We start from the raw sequence: 25,988 nt of genomic DNA, 5'->3' as shown, positions 1-25,988 counted from the left end.
TACGAAACACCGACTATGCAATCAGCCTATTTGAATATGTTTTAACCTAGGTTGAACTACCAGTATTCAGCGGTTTTAGCCACTCGGCCACTGGTGAGGCTTAATAAATAATAGAAATTAAACGCATAATTGCATATACAACTACATGTGCAGTTTTAAAAATCATATTTTGTAAGGATTCTATAATAGGAAAAACATACACTTATACATTGGTATTATTATTAGTTTTAATTTTCACAATGTATTTTAGCAATATAAAATTCAAAAATTTATAAATATCATACATTTACGTAAGTTTTAGCTGTTTGCAATGCTTCAATTTCTAGTTTTTTAATTCTAGTTTGTTAAAATTTGATCTGCAATTTTTTATTGAAGGTTGAATGATAAAATTTAATTGCGAAACACTTGTAGAAAAAAGTTCAAATGAATCACATAAGTAGATACCATTTCGCTGCTTGCAAATAATTAGATATTTCTTTAGTTCATTTTAGAAATCCATAGTACTTGTAATTCGCAGTTGTTTTCAATTCCTCGATAAAATCGAGAGAAGAGAGGAAAGTGAAAAAAAAAAAAAAAAAAAAAAAAAAAAGTAGACCAGGAACAGGATAAAACTGCCGCGTTAAAAATCAAAATCGTCAATAAATAAGTTGACAAATCACTTTCATTCAACTAAAAATGGAATCAAAATAAGTTAACAGCTCGTCGAATAACTATTTCCTCGTTTCAGTTCTGTCAATGGGCTAACAAGAGTTCTCGCAACTTCCCGCCATGCGTGGTCGGTGACGTAGCTCATGCATCGATTGGCTCGAAAAGAACATCCTGTTCCACAACTAATGCGAAAAATAAACACAAAGTTGGGAGCAAAAAGTGAAGTCAACTCTGACCTCAGATCTTCAAATCGCTTGGGAGAGATAAGAACGTTAGCGGCAAGCTGCGATTTCTTAATCTGCAGTTGCACTGAAGTCTACTGAACTCGAAACTGAGAAGATGAAGCTGGATCTGATTTCTTCCTTGTTTGTGCTTCTGGGTTGCATTACTTTTGTACAATCCGGTAAAATTTTTATTTATTTAATATTCGCGGTTTCAATTTTGCCATTGTCTGTTCTATTATTTGTCTGGTTAAAAAGTATATGATATTTGCAGTTGTAATATTGCTTAAAATAAATTATGAAAATTTAAATATTGATTAGCATAGGTTTTAGAATGGGAAAGAGATTTGTTTTTGCACATGAATGTTTGCGTGAACAGTGATCTAATTAAGAGGTTATAAGTGAAGAATTTTATTTAAATGAGTTAGATCTATATTCTTTTGACTTTATTTGCTCACAACAGTGCTCTGTCCTTCTAACGGAGGCAGTGGAAGCCAGAATAATTATGGTATGTTGATTTTATATGTATGACCCGTCTTATGCCGTGCGGCCTTATTATAAAACGAAGAGTTATCTAGAGGGGGGGGGATCAAGTCATTATATAAGAAAAAGTTGTGTAGATGTACTTTATATTTTACTTCAAAAATGGTTTTTATGTATCTCGATGAGCAAGTTAAGTAGACTGTGAACAACAACACGCACCTAAAATTTCAAAATCTATTCATAGCATATAAAAAGTAAGTATAATCGCATGTATATATGTTTATGAACACTACCATATTAGTTGGATGTATGTGAACACAACCACATCATTTGTATACATTTGTAAGCAACATTTATTTACTTAACCTGAGTATAAAGATGTATATTCAGATAATGAAGAGTGCAAAGAAACCTATCCCATTCGTTGGGAGCGAGTGGATCACTCTCTCAACGAATAGGTGGTGTATTTAATTATGGCAAAGCACACTAGGGCTATCTGCCTAAGGGGAGGTATGCCTTCGTGGAGGACTGTATAAGGGAAACTGGCTCGTATACACGTTACACACGGGGAAAACCACAAAAACACCCATGCAGCCAGCCCGTTCGCCGGATTCGAACCACGGACCGAACTACCAGTGTTCAGCGACTTTACCGCTTAGCCGCTGGTGGGCCTCAACGAATAGGACTTACTTCTTTTGCACTCCTCATGGTGATATGACAAGAGAGTTAGAAAGCCTTGTTTTACGAAGGTCCCGACTAAGAGATTGATTTGCTTCTTTAATTATAGCATTGCACCAAGGGCTGTGCACACGTGGGAGTAAACCACGTCGAGACTTAAATCCGGGTCGAACTAGTTGTGCTCAGCGCTAGGCCGGCAGATTAATAAAAATAAGCCTTTTTAAAATAGAATAATAATAATAATGATGAAAAAAAAAAACCTTTGTAAGGCAAATTGACTTGTATATACAAGTTACGAACGGAGAAAAGTCAAAAGCAGCTAACTTCGTTCTCTAAGATTCCTATCCTAGTTAATTTACCAGCGTTCAGGTCATATCCACTTGGCCATCAATGGGCCTAAAGTAAGTTAATATCTGATTAATATTTCAGGATTTTATGTTGCACCGAATTATATGGTAAACGTTTCGAAAAATTCATATGCTTGTCTGTGAGTTTTCCTGCGCAGTTCAAATCATCGTTGTTCAAGAATCAGCTATAGTCAAAAAGTGTACTTTAATTTGAAATTTTTAAAAATGATGCTTTTATAAACAAAAAAAATTGTAAGTTATTTGAATGGAAGGAAAAATAAATATTTATTTATGCAAAGTTGTAAAGGAAACAAAGGAAGAAAATAAACCTAGACATTGACCATTGTCATATGAAATTTTTGCGAATTTTTTTTTTTTTTTTTTTTTGGGGGGGGGGGGATAGCTTCTTTTAGAGGTTAACGTAGGCGGAGAACAAATTACGTTCAATACGCTGAACTCCCGCCTTTTCCAGTGAAGAAGGTAAAAGGAATTTTAAACAGCAGGATAATGTTTTTTCCTGCTATATGTGCTTATCACAAATACCATTGACTAAATTCAAATATGTGCTTATCACAAATAACATTGACTAAGCTTATTCATTCAGTATACATCGTCTTCTGCGTCTAAATTTTATATATATATATATATGATTAAATGTATTATAATTCGGATATTTTAAAATTGAATGGTAATATAAAATTGAAAATGGATTTGCTCAGATATGCGAGATAACGAAACTCACTTTTCTTGAGTTATTGATGATTGTACAGAGAAGTTCTATTTCCCCTTGTTATTTGGGATCTTTCTTTGGAATTAGCAATAATTCTCTTGTTTTATTCTTTCATTTGCATTTTAATTGGCAATTCCAATGTATTAATTTTGAAATTCCAATTAATTATTACCACAATTGCGCAGATCTGCTTTCTAAATTGCTTATTATTTATTACCACAATAGTGCACATTTGCTTTCCAAATTTCAATTCGAATTTCCTAGGAGATAATTTCCTTTATATTCTCGATTACATTATTATGTTAAATATTATCTTTGCAGCAATAACGCTGGATTTTACTTTTAAATAAATTTTAAAATTCACTAATTTTAAAGTCTTTCTTCTTGGTTTTTTTACTATATATATTTAAAAAATACATTCAGTACATTTACATATATTTCAGCATATATATAAAAAATGCATTCAGCATATATTTAAAAACATCATAAAATTTTCATGAAAGGGAAACAGTGAAAGCCAGTTTCCCTTATAAGGTCCTTTATGTATGCAACCTTTTCCGTAGGAAGATAGCTTTTAAGTGCATAATTAAACAAATATTTAAAAATGATTCAATTTCTTGAAGAAATTTTCAGTATTTGACAAGTACAGTACAGTGCATGCAGGAGATGGTGACGTAGTTATATAACAACTAGAATATTAGCGAATTGGAATTTGAAATTATTATTCTTAATATGGAAATACAAGCTTTGTAGTTCAACTTTAATCTCATTGTCTATTGTCTTAGATTATTTTTAATATATATACTCTTAACATAGAAAACTATTTTATGAACTTTAGCAGACCTTAAATTGGGAATATAAGCTGTGAAAAATTTATTTATTTATTATATTCGTCTATATGTGTATAATTTACCTTTGTTTACCATTCGAATTCAAAAGTATGTTCAAAGAGTTAAAATTGTTTATTGGTCTGTTTAGAGATTTGCGAGCCCACAACTGCCCCAGGAGGGTAAGACACCTCAGCACTTGACAGCTCGCCTTAAGTTAATTTCCTGGCCAACGAGCTGGCTGCATAAGACTTTTGTGGTCTGCTGCAAAAATTAACAGGAATGCAAGTCTCCACGAAGGCCTCCTTCAATGCGTTTTTAGCCACAATCAGTTAATCAACTAACCATTCAGCTAGACTGAAACTTTGTTAAAATGGAAATCTAATTTTAAATCTACATGAAATGTGTGCTTCTTGAAAAATGGTCCATCTTTGACTTCCGAAACCAGCAACTGAAACTTTCTTTTCATTTGCAGCTAAACGTCTTGCAATTAAGTTTTTCAATATTTGTAAGTACAGAAGTGTCGAAATGAACGTTATATTCAACATTATTTTGATGCCGTTTCGTCAAAAAACAGTATTACAATTCAGTATCATATCTTATTGACTACGAAATTTAACATTTGCATTGCCTTACCTACTAGCGTATTGTTTTAACATATTTCATTTGCTGCATTAAAATTATTAATATGTTTTACTGAGAAGGCGTTCACAAAGTTTTTTTAGCTCTTAAACGCCGACTGCACCGCCTAGGTTGAAGCATGTCTTCAACCTAAAGCTTAAAACAAGACTGTGAATGTTTCAAACCAAAATTAAAGCGATCCTACTTAGACAGACAAGATCAAATATTATTACAAAAAGAACGAAACGGTTGGATAATATAGCTTAAGCCTACTAATTTACCTTTTATAACGGATTTCAAGAGAAAATGCTCTTAAATTACAAGAGATTTCAGGCGCCTTGCTTGGGTTCACACTCAGTGGCGCTTAACATCACACATGTACTATCGTTAAAGCGTTTCTTTGACCTCTCTGTTTATCATATATTACACATATGAAAGAGCAGATTTGCTTTTTATATGTATCCTTTACAAAGCTGTCCATAAATGATACACATGAAAGACGGCAGCCAATAAGCGAGGTCAAACAGTTTGCAGAGGAAAGACGAGAGTGTGTTTTTGGTATTATTTCAAAAGATAACAACTGAGGAACATTTGGAAATGTATTTGAACTATATTGCTCAATCTTGTCATTTATTCACGTATTTTTTGTAAAACTTTGTAGGATCATTAGCATTATTGAACAGATATTCATAACCTGTCCAAGGTTAATTAGTAATTTAGTTCAGTGTCTTTGAAAGTAATGCAACTGTTTTCTCAATAGCATTCATTCTGGGATTCATTATTATATACAACTCAGTTTTAGTTATTTTGAAAATATAATAGATATCAATAGTGATAAAGCATTCCAATCCCTGAAAAAGTAAGTTTTGTGTTTGGAAAGGCATAATATTTGAATCAAATTTAAATGATACAAAAAGCGGCCAGGTTATTAATAATTTTTTAAGTTGTTTCAAATAGTAATTTTATTTAAATTGTTAATTACCTTTATCATGAGTGATTATTACATACCTTTTATCAAGTATGATAATTATATAATGTTTCTTGAAGCACTCAGTTTTTTCCACTGAGTTAAAAAATTAAAATGAAAAGAAAAAAATATTAAGGAATTAATGTTTAAATCTCTAGATAACATTTTATTAGCCAAGACTTCTTACAAAGAGCTTTTTCCGTTTTTCAATGGAAAGCAATATATCAACTTCAAGTTTAACTGCAGGAGACCAGCGACATAATACATAAAATTCGTCTCTTCTAAGGTATCTTAAATTTTCAGAATTCTTACAAAGAGCAGATACATCTAAAACCATCTAGTGCTACGAGGAGTATATACTAGTGTTTGGGACACTAACCTGTTTCGCCATTCAACGTGAAGGCACCGCAGAGTTTGGAATCATCCTGATCGTTGCATCTGATCGTAGTAATCATCCTTTTCTTGATATTTAAGCCGTCAAGTTAACTCTGCTCTTTTGCATTGGACTTTATGTCTTTTATTTAAAGAAAGAAAGCACATGCCAAGGTAAATGAAAATACAAAACATAGAATAGGAGCTATCAATTTACTCTATTGTTAGTTACAATTAACCTGGTTAGTCTGAGGTATTTATAAATATTTACACACAACGTAGGACGCAGCCTACAATTTCTTGGCCAGACTCTTTGACCTGTCACATTTATACTTCTTCTGAAATATGCAGGTTTTTATTGATGTGAGAGATATGGCAATGATGCCTTTGGAACAGTAGTCTTTAAAGAGTACTGAGAAAGTGAGACTATTGAAGTTCGATGGAAATGGGAAGCTCTTAGCTGGCTTGAACTTGGGAAATCTTTAAGGTAGTGGATGGCATCGGTACTGGAACCTGTTGTGCCAGAGATTCATTTGACATTCCTCTTGACAAATCTGATGTAGTATGCTGGGATTTTACGTGATCAGTACAGGCCTCAACGAAGTCTTTGGTCTGATGTCTAGAAAAATGTCGTAGGTGAATCTTCTTGTATCTTCGTTTGACCATCTTAATTGCCCCTCCTCAAGGAGGGCTTTCTTAATTCTACTTTTTGCTATCTTCTCTGAGATCGGAAGTCCACGTCTGTTTCCTCTTTCTGGGTCCCCTGCTTTGCGAGCTCGTCTGCTCTTTCATTCTCCTTTAGGCTTGTGTGTCCAATTAAATTGACTTGGATGACGCGCACTTAGCGTGCGGAAATGTTCTTTCACGAACTCTATGTGTATCATCCTTTTTCCTCTTTTGTTTAAAGCCTGCAGTACACTCATGCTGTCTATATGGAAGCTGGTGGAGATTTTCGTCAAGCCTCCTGCTCATAAGGCAACTTCTCTTAGAGCGTATGACTCTGTTTGCAAAACCGTAGAGTGGTTGCTCAGGCGATAATTTTCATGGTAGGCTTCTACGTTGCCTTTATTAACTACGAAAGCAGCTCCTACCTTCTCTTCCATCTTTGACCCGTCTGTGTATATGTCGTAATCTATCTCTTCATTTCTGTTTTTATCCATTTAACATTGGTCACTAGCGCTGGGTGGCCATTTGTTTCTTCAGCCTTGCTCTCAATATTGTCTCTATTTACGATAGTGCAACTTCTGATCCTGCGTTCCTTATAATGGAAGAGTCTATAATTAGTCCTTTCTAAAAAAGCTTTCAACTCTAGTGGCATTGTTCCTGCTAATATTTGCAGGGTGGCTGTAGATGTGGTCGCAAAAACTTCTGTGATTTTGAAGAGTGCGATCCTTTGGATCTGTAAAAGTTTTTGAAAGATTATTGCCGTATCTGTCATCCAGACTGGGCTGCCGTAGAGTACCATTCTTTCTGTGGCCCTCAGGTAAATTTTCTTGATTAGTCTTCTCTTTAGATTCCATTGAGTATTGACCATTCGATTTAGGCTATTAATTATTTTGTTAGTCTTGTCTCTTATTCCAGGGAAATGGGGTACCCAGGTGAGCTTTTTATCTAATACGAAGCCGAGGTACCTTAGCATATCTTGCTTCCGGAGTGAGATGTTTTCCCACTTAATCCATGGGGAGTTCAAATATGCTTTGGCCCCTTTTAGGAAAAACATCACATGCGTTTTCTTTATATTAAACTTCAATTTATAACCTTCACTACACTTCGTAAGGATCTTTAGGACGCCTTCCTCTCTATTATGCTTTCTGTTGCTTCCTTCCATAATTAGAATGAAGTCGCCGGTGTAATTCGTGCCATGCCCTGAATATCCATATGTAAGACTGTGTCGGCAGTTTTTGAATTCGACCGACAAATTCAAAGGTGTGATATAAGCATCGAGAGGATGAAAACGTACCATGGAAAATGGGGTCGCAAACCACATTTATTGGGTAAAATTTGCAAAAATGGACGTCGAGAGGACAGTAAGACTGACAAAGGGAGTGGCTAAACATACTTAAATGTTACTCAAAAATTCGTTAGGGAGTGGCTAAACATACGTAAATGTTACTCAAAAATTCGTTAAAGTTTTACAAAATATAAAATCGATAATATAATAAATCCCAAATTTCAAATTTGGTCTTCCACATGCCCATATTCGTAGGAGGATTACGTCATTCAAAATTTGATGGTTCTATGTACCGTTGTTTTATCACAATGCGAGAAATATACATACATTTATGCAGATTTTTCATTATTGAATTTCTTCAAATATAATGCAGGACTCTAACATTTGGTGGCAACAGTTTGAAATGTGATTCAGCGCAAAATCGCAAAACGAGAACAATAGTCTTTCAGGGACAAAAAGCCCCTTTGGACTAAAAAATTCTTTATTGAAAAATATTCTAAAAATTATTTATCTTTATTATTCTAAAGTCTTTATTAAAAATGTCCTATACATTTTATTGGGCAGGAATCAAATCTATGCTCATTTGGTAATTTAAATCCATAGCATTTTTTTCTTACATAAAACAACGAAATTCTAAAAAATGAAAAATCGTGTGAAATTGCACAAATGCTTGTATTCTTTATATGAATTTTGAAATTGAAAGATAAATATTTCTTGGAATGATTTCTTAGAAAGATATAAATAAAAATAGTGATTATCTGCTTTTTTCTTGTGAGAAACAGCCAAATGTCAACAGATAAGGTCATCAGAGATCAAGAACATGATCGTTTACGTTTTACGTGGGAAATTTAAGAAGTGGAATGTGATGTTTTAAGAAACATACAAGATAGAAAACTGAAATTTAAAAGGCTAATCGTGAAACAAAACAATAAAATTAGTTGTTTTATTAAAGTAATATTTAAAGAAAAATTAAATGATTACGCTATTAACCTTTTCTTTTCCATTTTTACTTCCTTGTGTGACATAATGGAAGTATTGTAATCGCGAAAAATTTCGGTTATCAGATTTCAACGGAAATATCTATTATGCCCGTTCCCAAATTCATTTTCTTTTTCGTGAGTTCTGTACGTGTGGGCAGAATAAAGGACCCTTTATTCCAAAGCGGATTGTAAACTAGATTCAAAATGGACTTTTTTCATGACGTCTGTGCATACCTACGTATGTATCTCGCATAACTCAAAAACGATTAGCAGTAGATCGTTGAAATTTTGTAAATAGGATTGCTATAACATCTAGTTACGCACCTCCTCTTTTTTTATTGAAATAAGCAGTAAGAAACATATATATATATATATATATATATATATATACCCACCTCCTTACCTGGTTTCTTATCAAGTCTTTATTTTTGAAATCGTAGATCGTAGTCAGATACTTCCAGTTGCAGGAGCGTTTTAAATGACGAAAATGTTCATGTTTTGTCATTGTTAAATTTTAAAAAAATAATTTTGAACAAACAACGAACCTAACATTTAATGCCGTGTCTTGTTTCCTATACATACATTTGGGAAAGTTTTATATTCATTATGAAAAAGTAAAAATACAAGAAGTTAGACTTTCATACGACAAAAATTGACCGGGATATTTGATTTCAAAATTTTCAGTTTTTGATGTCATTTTCAACTTGCCTTGAGGAATCGGTTAATTAAGTTAGAGTAATTTGAGGAAATAAGTTTAAATGAAGTGCAGCTAATGACCAATCTGTTTTTATGTTACTAATTTTAATTAAATATTGGCAGTTTTTATAAGAATTTAAGGAGATGTATAAAACTATATTTTGATTTACGTTTATTACTTATTTAAAGAAAACTGATAGCAAAGAATAAAAAATATTGCTCTGAGAACAACATTTGTTTAAAACAATCTTATTATCTATACTAGGGTATACTTTATTTTTTTATCTCTTTTAAAAACAGCAATAATCAAGGTTATCAAGTTCTTGAATACCTCACTGTGGTGCATATTAATCTCTTATGAAATCGGTTTTCCCTTCAAGACAGATTCCCAGAGTTTCTTGCTTGAATCCCTTTTCATAATAGCTGTAATATCTGACGCAATATTTTTATTTATGAGGTGCCGAAATAAAAGAACAATCAGAATTACACTGTCGCCTGAAATTTTTATTCTTTTCATGTCTTTGTTTCTCTAAAGACATTTTTACCGTAGATGCAATGTTTCTCAAATTTTGCGTTTTGGGGACTGAAATATCTGACTAACCCCGAAGACTCAAGTGTGTTTTGAATATCTGATCTGCTTTAAAGCGATATATTAATTTTTTAAATATTTTAGTTTAAACTTTTGTTCTCTTTTTTAAACTCAAAGCGTTGTTTACTAAAACAATATGTAAACGTTGCTATTAAAAATAGAGGATAAATAGATTTTCTTAGTACTTACGTAACAATTTGTAATGATAAATTAATTTTTTATGGAATAATAATAAAAAGCCAATTTTATTATGCTTTGTATAGAATACCTAATTTGAAATTTAGGTGAAATTCAGTCGTGGAATAGTGTTGATTCTAATGAAAAGAAACTATTGTAAGAGAGAATCTTACGTAAGTTTCTTATTAACGAAAGCAACATTTTGCTTATGACTTTTACGTCACAATTTTCGGTAATAAGAAACCATCGTTAAATGCATAGAATCTTGTGTTTAAAATTAATTACAATAAAATGGGCTCGGCAATGGCCGAATGGATTAGACCAGGAGTTTTTCAACCGGTAGTACGCAAGAGAAAAATAGGTGGTACGCAAAGAAGCAAAGTATTTTTAACTATTAAATTCAAAAATTAAAACCCTAACATCCTGATTGAGTTTTTTCTCTTAACACTCGTAAATTTATGCGATCTGAGCTTTGTTCCAGAGTTGGTGGTGGTACTAAAGATTTTCAATTTTTGTTTAGGTGGTAGCGTTATGAAATGGTTGAGAACCGCTGGATTACACTGCAGAGCACTCAGACTGGTTTAGATTCTGGCAAACGGGAATTCGCTGCGAGAATTTTCTTAGTTTTCCCCACGCGTAAAGCAAGTATGAGATAATTTTCTATAAAATGCCCTTTTCGAAGACACTTCTTTCTGAAGTAGATATCTCATGTGCTTTGGTCAATTCATCTAAATTTAAAGTTTATATTGGTGAGCTTCTCTTACAGCTCATCTTGTTTAAGTAAGACTAAAAAAATCCTTTATTATTGCATACAATAACGTTTTATATTAAATTTAAGAAAATGTAAAGCAGCATGCATTCTATGAAATACTTTGGCGTCAGTCTTAATATTCATTGTAAACGACCTCTAGTCAACTTTATTGTTTTAAAAGAAAAATAATATGCAGGCTGATCAAGGGCGGAAGGAGTTGATCTGACCGGTGTGGCCAACTTGCATGAAGGAACCGTCACTTTTTTGCAAGTTGTTCCTTGTTTGTTAAGACATAAGGGATACTTGACACTTTTATGAAGCTAAGTTTATGCGATGAAAAATGCAGCCTTCATCAAGATGCTGCAGCGCCCATCAACTTATTTTATTTTATTTTTAGTGTAATTAAATCTTTTAATTCCTATGAGTTTATTTTATTTTATTTATTTATTTATTTATTTTTTTTTGTTGTTGCATGAATCCTGCAACTACGATTGATGTTTGATTCATTTTTAAATCATGGATATCAGGCGACAAGGTGGGCTTTATGGCCACCGGCCGTGCGTTGGGAAATTTCTTGAATTCCCTATAGTCCCAGGCATCTCTGTGGGTAATCGAAACCTCGTACATCTCATAATAAGCAGGTAAAGTCTGCTGATTTAATACTGAACTGCAAGACCATAAAATGCTTATTATTAATGTTTGTTTGCCTTACACCGTACATATGCAGCATCAAACCATATCTTTACAGCATGTATCGTAATGACAGAGCTATTCAATAATCTATGTTTCATTTTACCGTATCCTGAGGCTTCTTTAGGGAGCTCCTAACATTAATGTTCTTCAAATGCCCTCGTAATGCTTTTTTTTAAGACCTCCAGTGTATGCGGATTATTTCTACAGACCTTTCTTTTAAGATATTTCCACAGGGAAAAAAATCTGTGGGTGACAAATTGGGTGAACACGGGAACTGTAATCCTTTTTGACTGCTAAAAATCCCGATCAAATACTTCATGTTTCATGGGTTGTGGCAAGTGCCACAACATCATTGATTTCGGGGAGCGTAATAAACTGTATTATGATGCCTTGGTACATTTCATTCTTTGCTATAGTTTGAAATATTACTCAGGAATGAAGATTAATTACTTCAGGGAAAACAACATGCCTGCCTAATAACACAAACAGAGCTCCCAGTGTAGACGTTATATGCTTGATGGACGACTCGTTGTTAGTATTCCCAGCGCTCTATTTAGCGATACAATTATTAAAACTGAGTTCAATTTATAATAAGATCTTAACTTGATGTGCGCCTTTCAGTCTCTGTGATGTTTGCGGTTTATGAAATTTTGAGTTTTGCAGTTCTTAAAAAGTTAAGTACATTTTTGTGCTCGAAATTTCTGCGCCATCGTTTATTTATGACACATAACGTAAAAGAATAAATAAATATGTTTCTTTGATTCTGCGCTCAATTTCTCCACAGAAACAGACGCACGATTTCCCCATATAGACGTCTTTTATAACTGGAATACCTTTTAAAATGGTAATTTCCCGCGCATCATATGCTAAGCTGCTTACTATCTTTAAGAATGGTCTGCGCCTGTCTTTGAATTTTATCTGTTTATTGAAGCAGCACATGTGCTTTATCTCGTTAATCTGAATTAAAACCCTAGGCGCATAGCATTAAAAATGAAATATGTTAGAGGATGTAGCTGAAGATATAATGAAAAAATGGACTTCGCAGCTCTTAACGGCTGGAATGTAAATGAAGTTCTCTTCTGCTCTTGAGAAATAATTAAAATATTTGCAAGGTGTTAGCTTTGGTTTTCATTACAAAACTGTAAAATTTCGTATTACATGCCTCTCATCTATTCAAAGAATACAGGTGGTTGTTTAGTTACAGAATAGGACTAAATATTTGGGACAGAGAGTAATGACGATGTTTTACGTTTTAAATTATTCGGTCTCCCTCTAAAAGATGCAGATAATGGAAATGAAGTGGTAAAGGATCTCGGGGAGTGGGGAGTAATTTTGAAACCGTTTACATAAGAAAATCTAACCTTTTTAAGAAAACATTGATAATTAAGATAGTGTGTCTCTTGAGATTAATATATTGTAAATCTTAAATAAAATATGTGAATGTTATGTTAGACAGAACAAAGGATTCGCATATTATAATAAAATATTTCAATGTTCTGTTAACAGAATATTTGTAAAGTAAATGTTAAATAAGTAAATGAATGTGTATGTGAATGTTCTGTTCTTAAATAAAGTATATGAATGTTCTGTTAAATATAATTCAAAACCAAAATTAAATTTCAGAATTGTTTATGACATTCTAGTCCAGGTTGACTGGAAAGTATATTTACATTTTATTAACATAAAAATGTGCTTATAAATGTGTGAAGGCACTATAAAAGATACAATTTCAATTTTATTTTTATATTCATTATCATGTAAAAATGCCATTATGAAGTAAAAACGAGTTTCGTTCGGTTTTTTAACGTAGGGAAATTCGAGTAATCAGCTGTGTCTTCGCCAAGATTCGAACACTCTGGACCATCCAATTGTTAGCCGGACATGCTTTCCATTTCCACTACAAAGGCATTTGGTAAACAGGGAAGCACTTAAAGCCCCACTTAAAGGGTGACTAGGGAGGCGGGGACCCAATCCCCAAATCCGGGATGGCAACGAATTATCACCCATCACCATTTATATATATATATATATATATATATATATATATATAATTCGGGCGCCACTGTAGAGTCATTTCGAATTTTTGAAGTCGGGAACTTCAGAAATCAACAAATCCTTCGCCGAGATTCGAACACTCGGACTTTCCGATTGTTAACTAGACGTGCTATCCAACACGAAGGCACGCAATAAGGAGGGAGAAAAACCTTGAATACCTGATTGAGTACATACCTGTCTTCAAGTAAAGTTTACTGTTCGTTTTCAGTCAAGAAAGTAGTTGTTGGAATAACAGATTTAATATGTTTTTAATCAATAACTTTTCTGTTTCTTACATAGTGTTCGCCGTTTAAATATACAAGTGTTCTTAGGCTAATAAGCTGTATAATGTGAGTCTTCTCAGTTCAGTTAGCCTTTATATGAGAATAATTGTATACAAATCGATACTATAAAGGTCCTTATTTTGACGTTTATTGAAAAATCAAAGAAATGTTCAAAAACGTTTTCTAGACCCATTATAACGTTTCCCACAACAAACTTTATTTCAAATTCAGAATCTTTAATGGGTTACTTCTTTGGGTAGTCGAAATGGCAAAGGTGCGCAGATTACCTTTACTTAAAAGATGCTTTACGTGTAAAACTTTGTAAGGGATTTTGACTTATAAACATTGTGGAGGAAAAAATACGCAGATAGCCTGTTCAACTACAAGTGTTCAGCAGCTTCATTCACATAGCCACTGATGATCAAATCTTTATTTCATATTAAGTAATTGAATCCACAATTTATTATTTGATAAATCATTACATCATTCCATAATTTATCATACTCTATAACATACAAAGCGATGCACCAAGAAGGAATTAAATCCGAATGGAACAAAATTACACATAGCCAAAGCTTACGATAGAATATGCAAATGATTAACTTTTAGTGGCGAATACCTGATTATTTGGAGCTTCAGCGCATTGCAGCGGAACATCCAGATGGTGTATAAAGCAGGATATTCCAATACTAAAGCATAACTTCCATTCGAATGTGGTTCCGTCTACTCACGTGGGCTGTATTAATATCTCGCAGATGGGCTCGCTAACAGTATGAGCAGATGCAACCTTTTGATAAAGGAGGTACAACTTGACTAAAAGAAGCACGGTGGTCAGATTGCAGGTTGGCTGGAGATTTTGGTTGGTACTGTTATCGTTTAGATTTCAATACATATGCACCCCATCTACCGATTTTTGCCCCATTCGGATAACTTCTTAATGTGTCGCTTTTTATGTAATAAAATGTATACGAAATCGTATAACATTTATACTTTAATTAATCATCTACATGCACTGTACAGACTGAGCAAACGAAATAGATATTTTTATCGTAACGGACGCACAACTGAACCCATTGTATCAAAAATCTTTATGTACCTATTAGGACTCTGTAATTTTAACTTGATGATTAGAAGACTGGCCGATTTTTCCACAGACTGGCATTAACAGTTGAAAGTTAATTAGAGGCCAGCTCCCATTTCTATGGTGAAAATTTAAATAAATGAAACACTATCAATAAAAAGAAGTCGCACTCTTTCTGTTAGAAGCAGATTTCATCAGTGACAAAAATATATGCCAGATTATATTTAAACACGAATTCAGAATAGTTCTGAAAAAATTGTGCAGTTATGTTTCGTGATAGCAAGAGTGGCAGAAAAAAACAATTAAATAGCTAGTTATACATAGGAAATAGTATGTCGCAGTCTAGTTTTACAAAAGATCAACATTAGTTTTAGAAAAATATTTACATTTTATTGTAATGTAAATGTTATTTTTACATTAAAAATATTAATGTAAAAATAACATTTACATATTTACATTAATCAAGAAAAGTATTAATGAAAAATATTTACATTACATTTCATATGCTTAATGTAAATATTAGGAAAATATTTACATTAAGCATATAAAATGTAAATTAATATTTGGTTGTTTTGGTTTATTTGTTTATGGCAAAGCACGCGAGGGCTATCTGCCTAAAGGGAGGGAATTTTTCATAGAGGAATTTCAAGAGATAACTAGAATGGTATCCATATTACAAATGGGGAAAACCACGAAAACGCACAGGCAGCCAGGTCGTTCGCCTGAAATCGAACACTGGTCGAACTACCATTGTTCAGCCACTTACCTCTCAACCTGGTGTTGGGCCCAAACTATATTTTGCTTTGCCGTATTCAAATAAATAAACAGTTAACAAAAATTTACGAAATCGTGACACAATGACTTAACTGTAATTAAGTGAGCAAGGAAATACTTCAACAATAAGTTTTAGGGCGAAAACATTACTTTTATTATAAGGAAGGAGGGAATAAAGTTATACATTACGTGGATTAAAAAAAAAATATCTTAGCACTTAAGGTTTAATGTGTAAGTATGACGAAAATTTATGACGACAATTCTTGAAAGGCAAAATTAAAAATAAAAAAGGAAATAACAGAACAGTAAATAATGCTTTTTTTTTTTTTTTTTTTTTTTTTTTTTTTTTTTTTTAAAGATTTGGTCCCGTGTAAAATAATCTTTAATTTTTCTAATCATGATCAAATATACAGCAAGCAAAAAACACAAAATTCAAAAAGGCTATTATTATTTTTCAATCATATTCCTTGCAAAAGCTTTGAAAGAGAACCCGCTGTTCTGAGGATATTCTGAAACACGTACCAGTCAATTATATTCAGGATATATTTTGTATATGAAGGAACTGACCAATGACCAAGTGTAATAAGGTTATTTAAACTGATAATTGTGTCATGTGTTAAATTCTATATGGGGTGCGAATAGGTTGCTGGAGTGTTTGTCGCATATGTTACTGAAATATGACGCAGTTTTTTCTTTGTCAGTTCTTTGCCAATACAAATAGTTCTGATGTATTTTTATGTATTTTTGCCTTTAAACTGATGCCGAATCTCATTTAAACACATGAAAATAAAAAATATATAAAAAAAATTTCGACTTATTCTCTAATTCTGTTAAATTTCTACACATTAAAATACTAAAAACAAAAATCAAATAATTTCGACTTATTCTATAATTCTGTTAAATTCTTTTAAACTACCAAATAAGAAAAAGAATATTTTAGGTAACATAGTTTGGAGAAAATAATATGTTTTTAGGAGTATTTTTTTTTTTTTTTTTTTTTTTTTATGAAAACTTAAAAATTCTTACCTTTTATTCATTTAAAAAAAACGTGATTGTTGGCTCATGATACAGTTAAACTTATTCTATAATTTTGTCAGATTCTTTTAAGCTGCCAAGAGAGAGAAAGAGAATGTTTGAAATAATATAATTTGGAGAAAATAATATGATTTTGGGCGTATTTCCTTTTATATAATAATCTTATTTAATTTAAATAATCTTATTTCTTTTATAAAATTTTTTTAAAAGCTTATTTCTTGACTCATGATACAGACAATGTAAATTTTAAAATGAGTGACATAAATCCTAAAGCTTATGAGGTATAACAATTTATAGTTTCTGACTGCCGTGCTCTAGGGACGGGATTCGAGTCCCGGAGAAGGCATGGATGTAATTTGCCCGTCCGTTCCTATTAAAAGCCTTCGTAATAAAGTGACCATCGATTCCGGCCATAGTAGTAGCTAATGCCTATAAACGTCTAAAGCCCGCCATTGAAGGAAAAAAAAAAATATTTAACTCTAAAATTACACTAAGCACGAGGAAAGAAGAATGTGATGCAATAAACTGATTAACGGAATTTTCAGTTACAATTACTGTTAAATCGCAAATTTCTTACTCACAGGAAAATGAGTTTCGCAAACAGTGATTGTATTTGATCTTGCGAGGTACCATTGTCGTCTACGATTCAGTCACCATCACCTGACTTTGACTCAGCAATGGATACTCTTTGGTAAATCTTAGAAAGTTGTCGAATTACAAGAATTCAGTTTACTTATCTAATTAAAACGAATATTTATTAAAATATTTCAGTCTATAAAAATTCGCCTTAAACCTTAGAATTTTTTTGCCCTTTTTAAGTATTAAAAAACCATACTTAAAAATAGCACCTTTTTTTATTGGATGTTTTAATAAATGAAATTTCAGAACAACAGGGAGAATTCAACTCTCCTACATTATAGAATAATTACACTTTTTAAATACTAAATAAACCACACAAGTAATTACCATATATATGTTTCACAACTAAGGCTAATTATAATAGCCATGTCTAGTTGAACTATTTCAATTTAGAATGGCATCCACCATACTGGTTATTGGTATGCCTGAAAACCTAATATATCATTAATTTTTTTCTATTTTTCCGTCTCTACCATATAAAAATGTTGCATTTAATTAGGTAGTTTGTCTTTCAATATAATAGGAAGCAGGTGAATTCTAATCAGAACAATGCTTTACTAAATATTCGCATATATTTTCATTTTTTCAAATTTATTCTAAAATGTAAAGGAGTCTTATATTCAAGAGTTTCTTATTTTCGAGTAAATATGGTAAATACTGTTATAAGGACGATGGATTATCGGACGAAAGATAGATTTTTGTAGTTTCGGAAATAAAAATTTTATTTTATGTGGTTATTTAATAATAATCTTTGGAAAATTAAATATTGCATAGAAATTTGATTTGATTTAGGTATTTCTGGAGGAATTTGAAATTGTAATGCTAAGATTTCTAGGTATGTATTTAATAATAATTGGCAAAGCAAACTGCAAACAAGAATTTAGAAAATTTATTTATTATTGACTGTCTCTTTTTTAAAAATACTTTCTTTGACATACTATTCATTTTTAATAAAGTTCATAAAGTTGCTTATGAATAGAATTTCAAAATTTACAGCATGTCTTGTTCCATATAAGAAAAAAAGTTAATATTAAAAAATTGTTGTGAGGTTATATTTTTTTATTCTTGTAAATTTAAATCTTCTTGTACTCAGAGAAGCCCGCCGAGAACATGCGTTCTAACGTTCACCTTATCTAAGCGATATGTTGCCACTCTTCTATTCCTTTCTTTTGTATAACTTTATTTCCAACTTTAATTTTTACAAGATTTAAACAAATATTTGATTGAAAATACATACAATATAGGTTTATCTCGTCTATAACATTGGAGTTTTAACACTAGAAATAGGAAGTGGCCAATTTTTTTAAAATTTGTTTCACCATTACATTAGATCAGGCTGCTTGTTTATTTATCTGCCAATCGTAGCAAATTGCCAGTTTTCAGAAGCATTGCCAACTTATCTTCCACAAGATCTGTAATTTATCGTTGAATAAAAATCGTACGTTGTTTAACTAATTAGGCAATTTAAAAGCAGTATACGTACTTGGACTCGGTCTTACATATACATACTTGGACTCGGTGTTACATGTACATACTTTTGGTCTCGGTCGGTCTTTTTAAATGTACATATTTCGGTCTCGGTCGGACTCGGTCTTACATACACATACTTCGGTCTCGTCGGTCTTACATAAACACGCTTCGGTCTCGGTCGGACTCGGTCTTACATATACATACTTGGACTCGGTCGGGATGAAGTTAAGTATTATTTATTTAAATTTATTTTGCATTATTATCACCACTTGCTGCCTTCAGCGAGCAACAAGTTTAAACTGAATTAGTTTTAAACTGTTGTTTACATTTATTTATTCATTACTTCTCAATAATTTTGATACACATTTTATTTTAAAAATATTCACCTATTGCATAAGTATTTTAAAAGTGGTATGCACCTTGTTTAACTATCCCTCTTCATGCGAATAAACCTTAAAAAATAATTTATTATGAATTTTTGCATAGGGAATTAGATTGGATTATTTAATTATAACAAAGTACGCCACGTCTGCTACGCCATTGTGAAGGACTTTCTAAGAAAAATTGTATCCTATTCATGTAACACATGATAAAAATCAAGAACCCCACCCCACCGCACCCCAGTTAGATCTTTCAGAGAAGCTTGCTTCGGGCACTGAATGCGCAATGAATTAATTATGGTTTCTTTATTTAAACCATTCTGTCACTGCTTAGCATTTTAATTTCAGTATTAAGGTGATAGTTTTTTACCCCGACATTCTCTTAAATATAATCGGTTTTGCAACGCTATAATAAAGGAAATCAACTGAAATGATTCTGATGAATACAGTATACGATATGTTTAGTAACTAAAGAATTTATGGTAGGATTAAATATTACTGATTGTGAACAAACAGTATTTCATAAATCACCGTTCTGCAGTTATTTTTCAGTAAAAGCTAAGGAGTTTATTTGTTTTTGCATATTTATTTATTTGCAATAATATATTTTGGTATCATTTAATATATATTTCAGTTCTTTAGGTTTATGTGTAGATCGTCTAAAACTTGTTGCAGGAATATCCTTTAGTTAACCCTCAATGTTTATAATTCTTTTGGTTAATATTAGAGAGGAAAATCTGTTTACCTTTAAAATACCTAAGTGACCCTATCCGGTAGACTGGTTAAAAATTCCCCGTGCAGGCAGAAGGTTACTCAAGTTCAGTGTCCCGTTTACTTATGCAACAGATCTTTGGTTTCCTCAAAGTTTTCTGATGTGGGTCAAAAAAAATTTAAGCTTTTCCAGAATGTAAGCGGTCAAGTACTTCATTTATATAGCAGACCTGTCGCTGCGCTATGGTGGTATGTATTCTTGAGATAAGTGGAAGAAAGTAATGTGTAGAAAGGTTTTGGAACGTTAGGTGTATTACCTTGATTATCTCTAGGTGAGAAAAAAAAAAAAAAAAAAAAAAAAAAAGATTGAATGTAAAATACATCTTTATATTTTTCTAAGTTGACCTAATTCGTCAGAAGAGTTCAAACATATTGCTTGTGCTTCCGTTGGTCATGAAACTCGATTGATGCTTAGCGAACGAAAATAATTATAGTTCAAGCGCTTAAGAAAAAGGAAGGAAGTATTAATAATAGTAAGAAGTAAGAGAAAGAATTTTCACTGATTCCTTCTACAAAAGAAAAAGTTATGTGTGTTATAAAACATGTCTGAGTAAGAAATTATACCTATATATATATGTCGATATATAACTCAGTAATATAAGGACATGCACTGCTCTAACCTGTTGTTTTTATGATGATAAAAAGTATTCGTTTTTCAAACTGTGCGCCTAGCATTGTTTTTAAGATTTACACATAGTTTTAATCTATACTTATTTCGTGGTTCCATGAAACTTCTTTTTTAATTCGTAACAAATAACTATGTAATAGACGCCAAATTTTAATATATTAAGATAAAGGTAAAATCATTAAGTCTTCTGCACATATTTCGCAAGTGCTCAATGAGTCTGTGGTCATTGATGCGGCAAACATCTATGAGATAATTCGTTTCACCTCACATGTGTACTAGTATACTACCGTCGACCAGGCTGCTGACCAGTCACAGCAGTGGTGATGCGGCTGCGGAGACCCTAAACATCAGCAGCATTAGGTTTGGTTTATTTAATTATAGCAAAGCACTCGAAGGCTATATGCCTGAGAGGAGGGATACCTTCGTGGATGTCTCTTTAAGAGAAACTGGTTCCTATACACGTTACACATGGAGAAAACATCCATGTAATCAGCCTGTTCACCGAGATTCGAGCCTCGAACCGAAATACCAGTGTTCAGGACTTTTCCGCTCTGCCACTGGTGGATATGAGATTAGTGGAGAATGGAGGCATAAAAATAGCAGCCTTGATAAATTCCCACAAAAAATGTCTCATGGTATTTAATCCACAGATTTGGTGGCATCAGCAGTAAATGCTTCATCTCCTTGTCCTGCTCGTTCTTATTATCAGGGATTCTCATCTGGGGGGGGGATTTCAGAAGTCAGGGGAAAATGTAGTGAGCCTTTTATCTGTCTGTTAAATATTTAGTTATAGTTTATGGAAACGAAATACAATTTTTATTCAGATTTTGGTATTTATCAACATTTTCTATACATTTTGTTGTTTAATTTATAAAGAAAATTAAAAAAATATTCTAAATTTGAATAAATTCAATATTTTTTTTAAAGTTTTGTAAAAGAGGGGGGTATGATCTTCTAGCAGTTGTTAAAGGGATGCATGCAGCTAAAAGGTTTGAGAACCAGCGTTATATATCTTTGTGAAAAGCTTTAATGAAGATACTCTCGGCTGTGTCTTTTTGAGAAGTTTCCATACTCTCCCAAATGATCAACATACTCTCCCAAATGATCTCGATGTAATTTTTGCGGAAGTAAGCCAGACTTCCTCAAATAGTCTTGTTGGATAAGGTCATCGTCACTGTTTGCATTCAATTAGCAGCATCAAGCAGCTTTTCAAATATGTCCAAGAAAATTATTCCTGTGGTAAATGTTGCTATATCAATAAAGATGACGCATCTGAGCGTTTGCAAAATATGGAAAACAAAAGTTTATTTCTACTTTAGTGTAATAAAATTTAGTACCTTTTGCCTGGCTCTAATTAGCTGTGGATTTAAAAAGGTTTTGCATGATAATGGGTAACCCTATACAAAGATCGAAACTGACACATCTTACACATGATAGTTACATTTAGAAGAAAGGTAAGAAGATTATGATACGTATGGCAAATATATCAAATGGCTTGGTAAATTGATTGTCGAAATTTTAATAGATGGATATCTATGCCATATATGTAATAAAATTGGAAGCTCGTTGTAGTAATTTGACGTGATGCATGAAAAAGAAACGTAGCTGAATTCACTTGTTTCCTTTTTATTGATGGTTGGCATACAATCTTATTTAATTATATATTTTTTCAGCTGAAATTCCATTTTTCGCAACTATTCCATGGAAACCTAGCTCAGATATTATAATTTATTGGCTCAAAAGGGATGGGCTATTAATCTCGAAATGGTATTTTGTGTTGAATCACTATAAATGGCGTATCACTTTTGTCAAATTGTTGCCACCAAATATTATCGCCCTGTATTATATTTAAAGAAATTAAATAAAGAAGTATCTGCTTGAATGTATGCATGTTTCTCGCAATGTAAAAAAAATGTACCTAGGGCTATCAAATTCTGAATAATATAGAAACATGTGTCCCTGAAAGCATGAATAAATATAAATTTCAAATGTTATATTTCATATTTTGTAAAAACTTAAATAAATTTTTGATTAATAAAGTCAACGATTTGAAAGCGAACACTGGCATCACTGTGGGGAATACAACACTTTTATCTCCAGCAAGTGAGACAGTGGATCAGAAATTCTAAAGGTAAGCTGTTTTTAAATATTTTACGATTTTGTTCTTGAATCGAATTTTATGTGGCGTAAGTGTGTCAAGAACGTAATATTTAATAAATAAACACACAAAACGTTAATAATAAAAAGACAAAAAAGTTTTGCAAAGGCAGCTTAATAAGAAAACTGAACATTGATATGATAAACTGAGAAAAGACTGTAAAACACAGAAAAATTTATGCCAACAGTTATTCCGCTCCGTCGGGAATTCTAAACGTGTACTGCTATGCTGCTTTTAAAATTTTTGTAATTTTGCTGTTGAAACATATATGGCGGGTGCGATGAAAATAATGCTTAATAATAAAGCTAAAAAGAAAGAAAAAAAAAGTGTTACTAGGCGTGAGTGTAACAGCCTGGTAGACTGCGAGCTCAGCGACAGCGTAAAATCCTTAACAAAGCTTTTTGGGCGACCCTTAAAATCTGAAACTTTCGGTATTTTTTTAATCCCAAAGGCGTTAGCCCAGAAGGGCTATTAATTTCGTTTTGGAATTTTTCGTGGAATCACTATAAAGGGCGAATCACTTTTAAAATTTTTGCCACCAAATATTATCGCCCTGTGACATATTTAAAGAAATTAAATAATGAAGAATCTACATAAATGTATGTATGTTTCTCGCATTGTGATAAAACAACGGTACCTAGAGCCATCCAGTTTTGTATAACGTACGTCTCCACCCGAATATGGGCATCTGGAAGCCCTAATTTAGAATTTAGAATTTGTTTTATTATCTGTTTCATGTTTTGTAAAGCATTTATGAGTTTTTGATTAAGAAACTCAACGATTTTAAAGCGAGCAATGGCAACACTGTTAGTGGAAAAAAAAAAAAAATATCTCCATTACGCGAGATTGTGTAGTGGAAATTCTAAATGTAGGCTCTTTTAAATATTTTGGGATATTGCTGTTGAATTGAATTTTATAATTTAAGTACGAAGGACATGATATTTAGTAAATAAAGGTAACACATAAAACGTTAAAGAAACGTCCCTTTGGACGTAATGTAAAGACTAAAGCTTTCAGATTTTTTTCTTTTTAATAATTGTTTTAAACGTTTGGAGTCATAGTGAGGATAAACTTTTCTTCTCTGAATTCACTGAGTTCTCTCATACTTTGGTAGCCGGATAACCTTCGTAGGCTTTGCCATACTCCTTAACCCAACCAAATCATCATATTTAGGCTGGAATAATTGATATGAATCTTTCTTTGCATGATTATGATTTTCTCCTCCAAGTGTAACGTATATACGAGCTAGTTGCCCTTAGGAAGTCCTACATGACGGCATCCCTCCCCTTAGGTTTATAGCCCTAGTGCTGCTTTGCCATATCAATTAACCCTTTGATGGCTGGTCACCCCGTATCTTCCACCATTTAGTTATGTATTATAGTTCGGGAAATTTCGGTTTAATGGTCTTAATCGGAGTTTTTAACTTGTAAAGAACTACAGAAAATCCAATGTTGAATTTTCTCGAATTTTAAACCTAATCCTGAAAGATTTTGAACATTAGAGCTATTAAATCTAACAAATAAGTATAGGGAGAAAAGAGGAAAACATCTTTTATAAAATATTAAAAAGCCTTTAAATCAAAATTTCATACTTTTTTTCAAGTGAGCGCTAGTTTTTGAATGAATTTTAAGAATATATATTTTAAAAATAGACCAATATTTATTTTAAAAATACGACTGAAATTTAGTAAATGAAGTATGTAATTAACCTTTTTGATCTTTTGAAGCTCTTTCCTAAACGCAATTTGACAAACATACTTGCGCAACATTTCAAAGCCAACTAACAGTTCAAAAATCAGCAACCGTTGCTAAATATTTCAACTGGTAGACAACTAGAGTCATATTCGCAACACGGCGTTTGTATATCATACTATGAGTTTTCACAAACATCGGAAACGTATTCATGGTAGGTTACTTGAAAATTACCGATTACTCGAAAGTTCTGGTAGATTGCATTTAATGCCATATTGAAAAGATTTTCGAAAACAGCATCAACGAATTTATCGTTAAAGAAAGCTATCAATTGAATTTACCTATAGATACCTTTTTAAAATGGAAAGATGAATTACTTAAACACATTTCTACTGCACTTAAACGCGTCAAGTTTCAAAGCACATTAAATCAGTCACAACTACTGTCTGATATTTAAAAAAATAAATAAATAAATAAATAAATAAATAAATAAATAAATTACTATTACCAAAATAGATAAAGCAAATAACTTTACTATTATATGAAAACAATTCTACGCAGCGATTATTAATAAAGAACTATTCAACGCAACTTCTTATCAATTAGCAAACAATACAGAAACATCTATAATTAACAGAATTAAAACTTTTAATAAAAAACTAAATATCTATTTAAATCCAAAATACAACAGATTTACTAACTTATATGCTCTTCCCAAATTCCATAAAACACCATTAAAATTCAGATTCATAGCAGATGGAACTAATAACTACAAGAAAAATGTAGACTATTATTTTGCACTTCAGCTTAAAAAAATTTGTAAAATTATTTTCAACGATTGTAACACTAATCATAAATATTGCTGGATCATCCAAAATAACACTCCTCTCATTAATATCATTCAGACTATCGACATACAAAACATTAACTGCTGTAAAATATTAACTGCCGCTTTGAAAACTTTTATACCTCACTTACTTTAGAAGAAATCTATACTAGTCTACTAGATTTGCCTAAACTGTTCCCTGCTATGCTCACAATTATGCACTTTAGTGGAAATGGAAAACCTACCTAAAATGCACCATTTTTCACAACTACATTAAATTTCAAAATTAACTTTTTAAGCAAGTCAGAGGACTTCCAATGGGCGCACATTCAAGTACTTCCGTCTGTAATCTCTTTTTATTTATCAAAGAATTTACCTTCCAAAAAAATTTACAACAAGAAGAATTAAATTACTACACGCACACTTACAGATATATAAATCATCTTATTACATTTAATAATTTTAATAAGATTGAAATCTCCGAGA

The 25,988-nt window shown here is 32.2% G+C and overlaps 1 protein-coding gene across 1 annotated transcript in view; it reads left to right on the top strand.

The window, feature by feature from the left end:
- Window positions 1-851: 851 nt before the first annotated feature.
- The window catches only part of LOC118188560 (uncharacterized), a 61,782-nt gene continuing 36,645 nt past the window's right edge, over window positions 852-25,988 (top strand). Inside the window, exon 1 of the mRNA XM_035359016.2 lies at window positions 852-1,051. Coding sequence (XP_035214907.1) covers window positions 988-1,051 — 64 coding nt within the window. The 5' untranslated portion in view covers window positions 852-987. The remainder of the gene's footprint in view (window positions 1,052-25,988) is intronic.

This window comes from Stegodyphus dumicola, chromosome 2 (genome assembly GCF_044657685.1).
Source record: "Stegodyphus dumicola isolate Sdum_Otavi_A_Nest chromosome 2, ASM4465768v1".
NCBI lineage: Eukaryota > Metazoa > Arthropoda > Arachnida > Araneae > Eresidae > Stegodyphus > Stegodyphus dumicola.
Note: the sequence above shows the minus strand (reverse complement) of the source record. Positions and strands in the feature narration are given on the sequence as shown.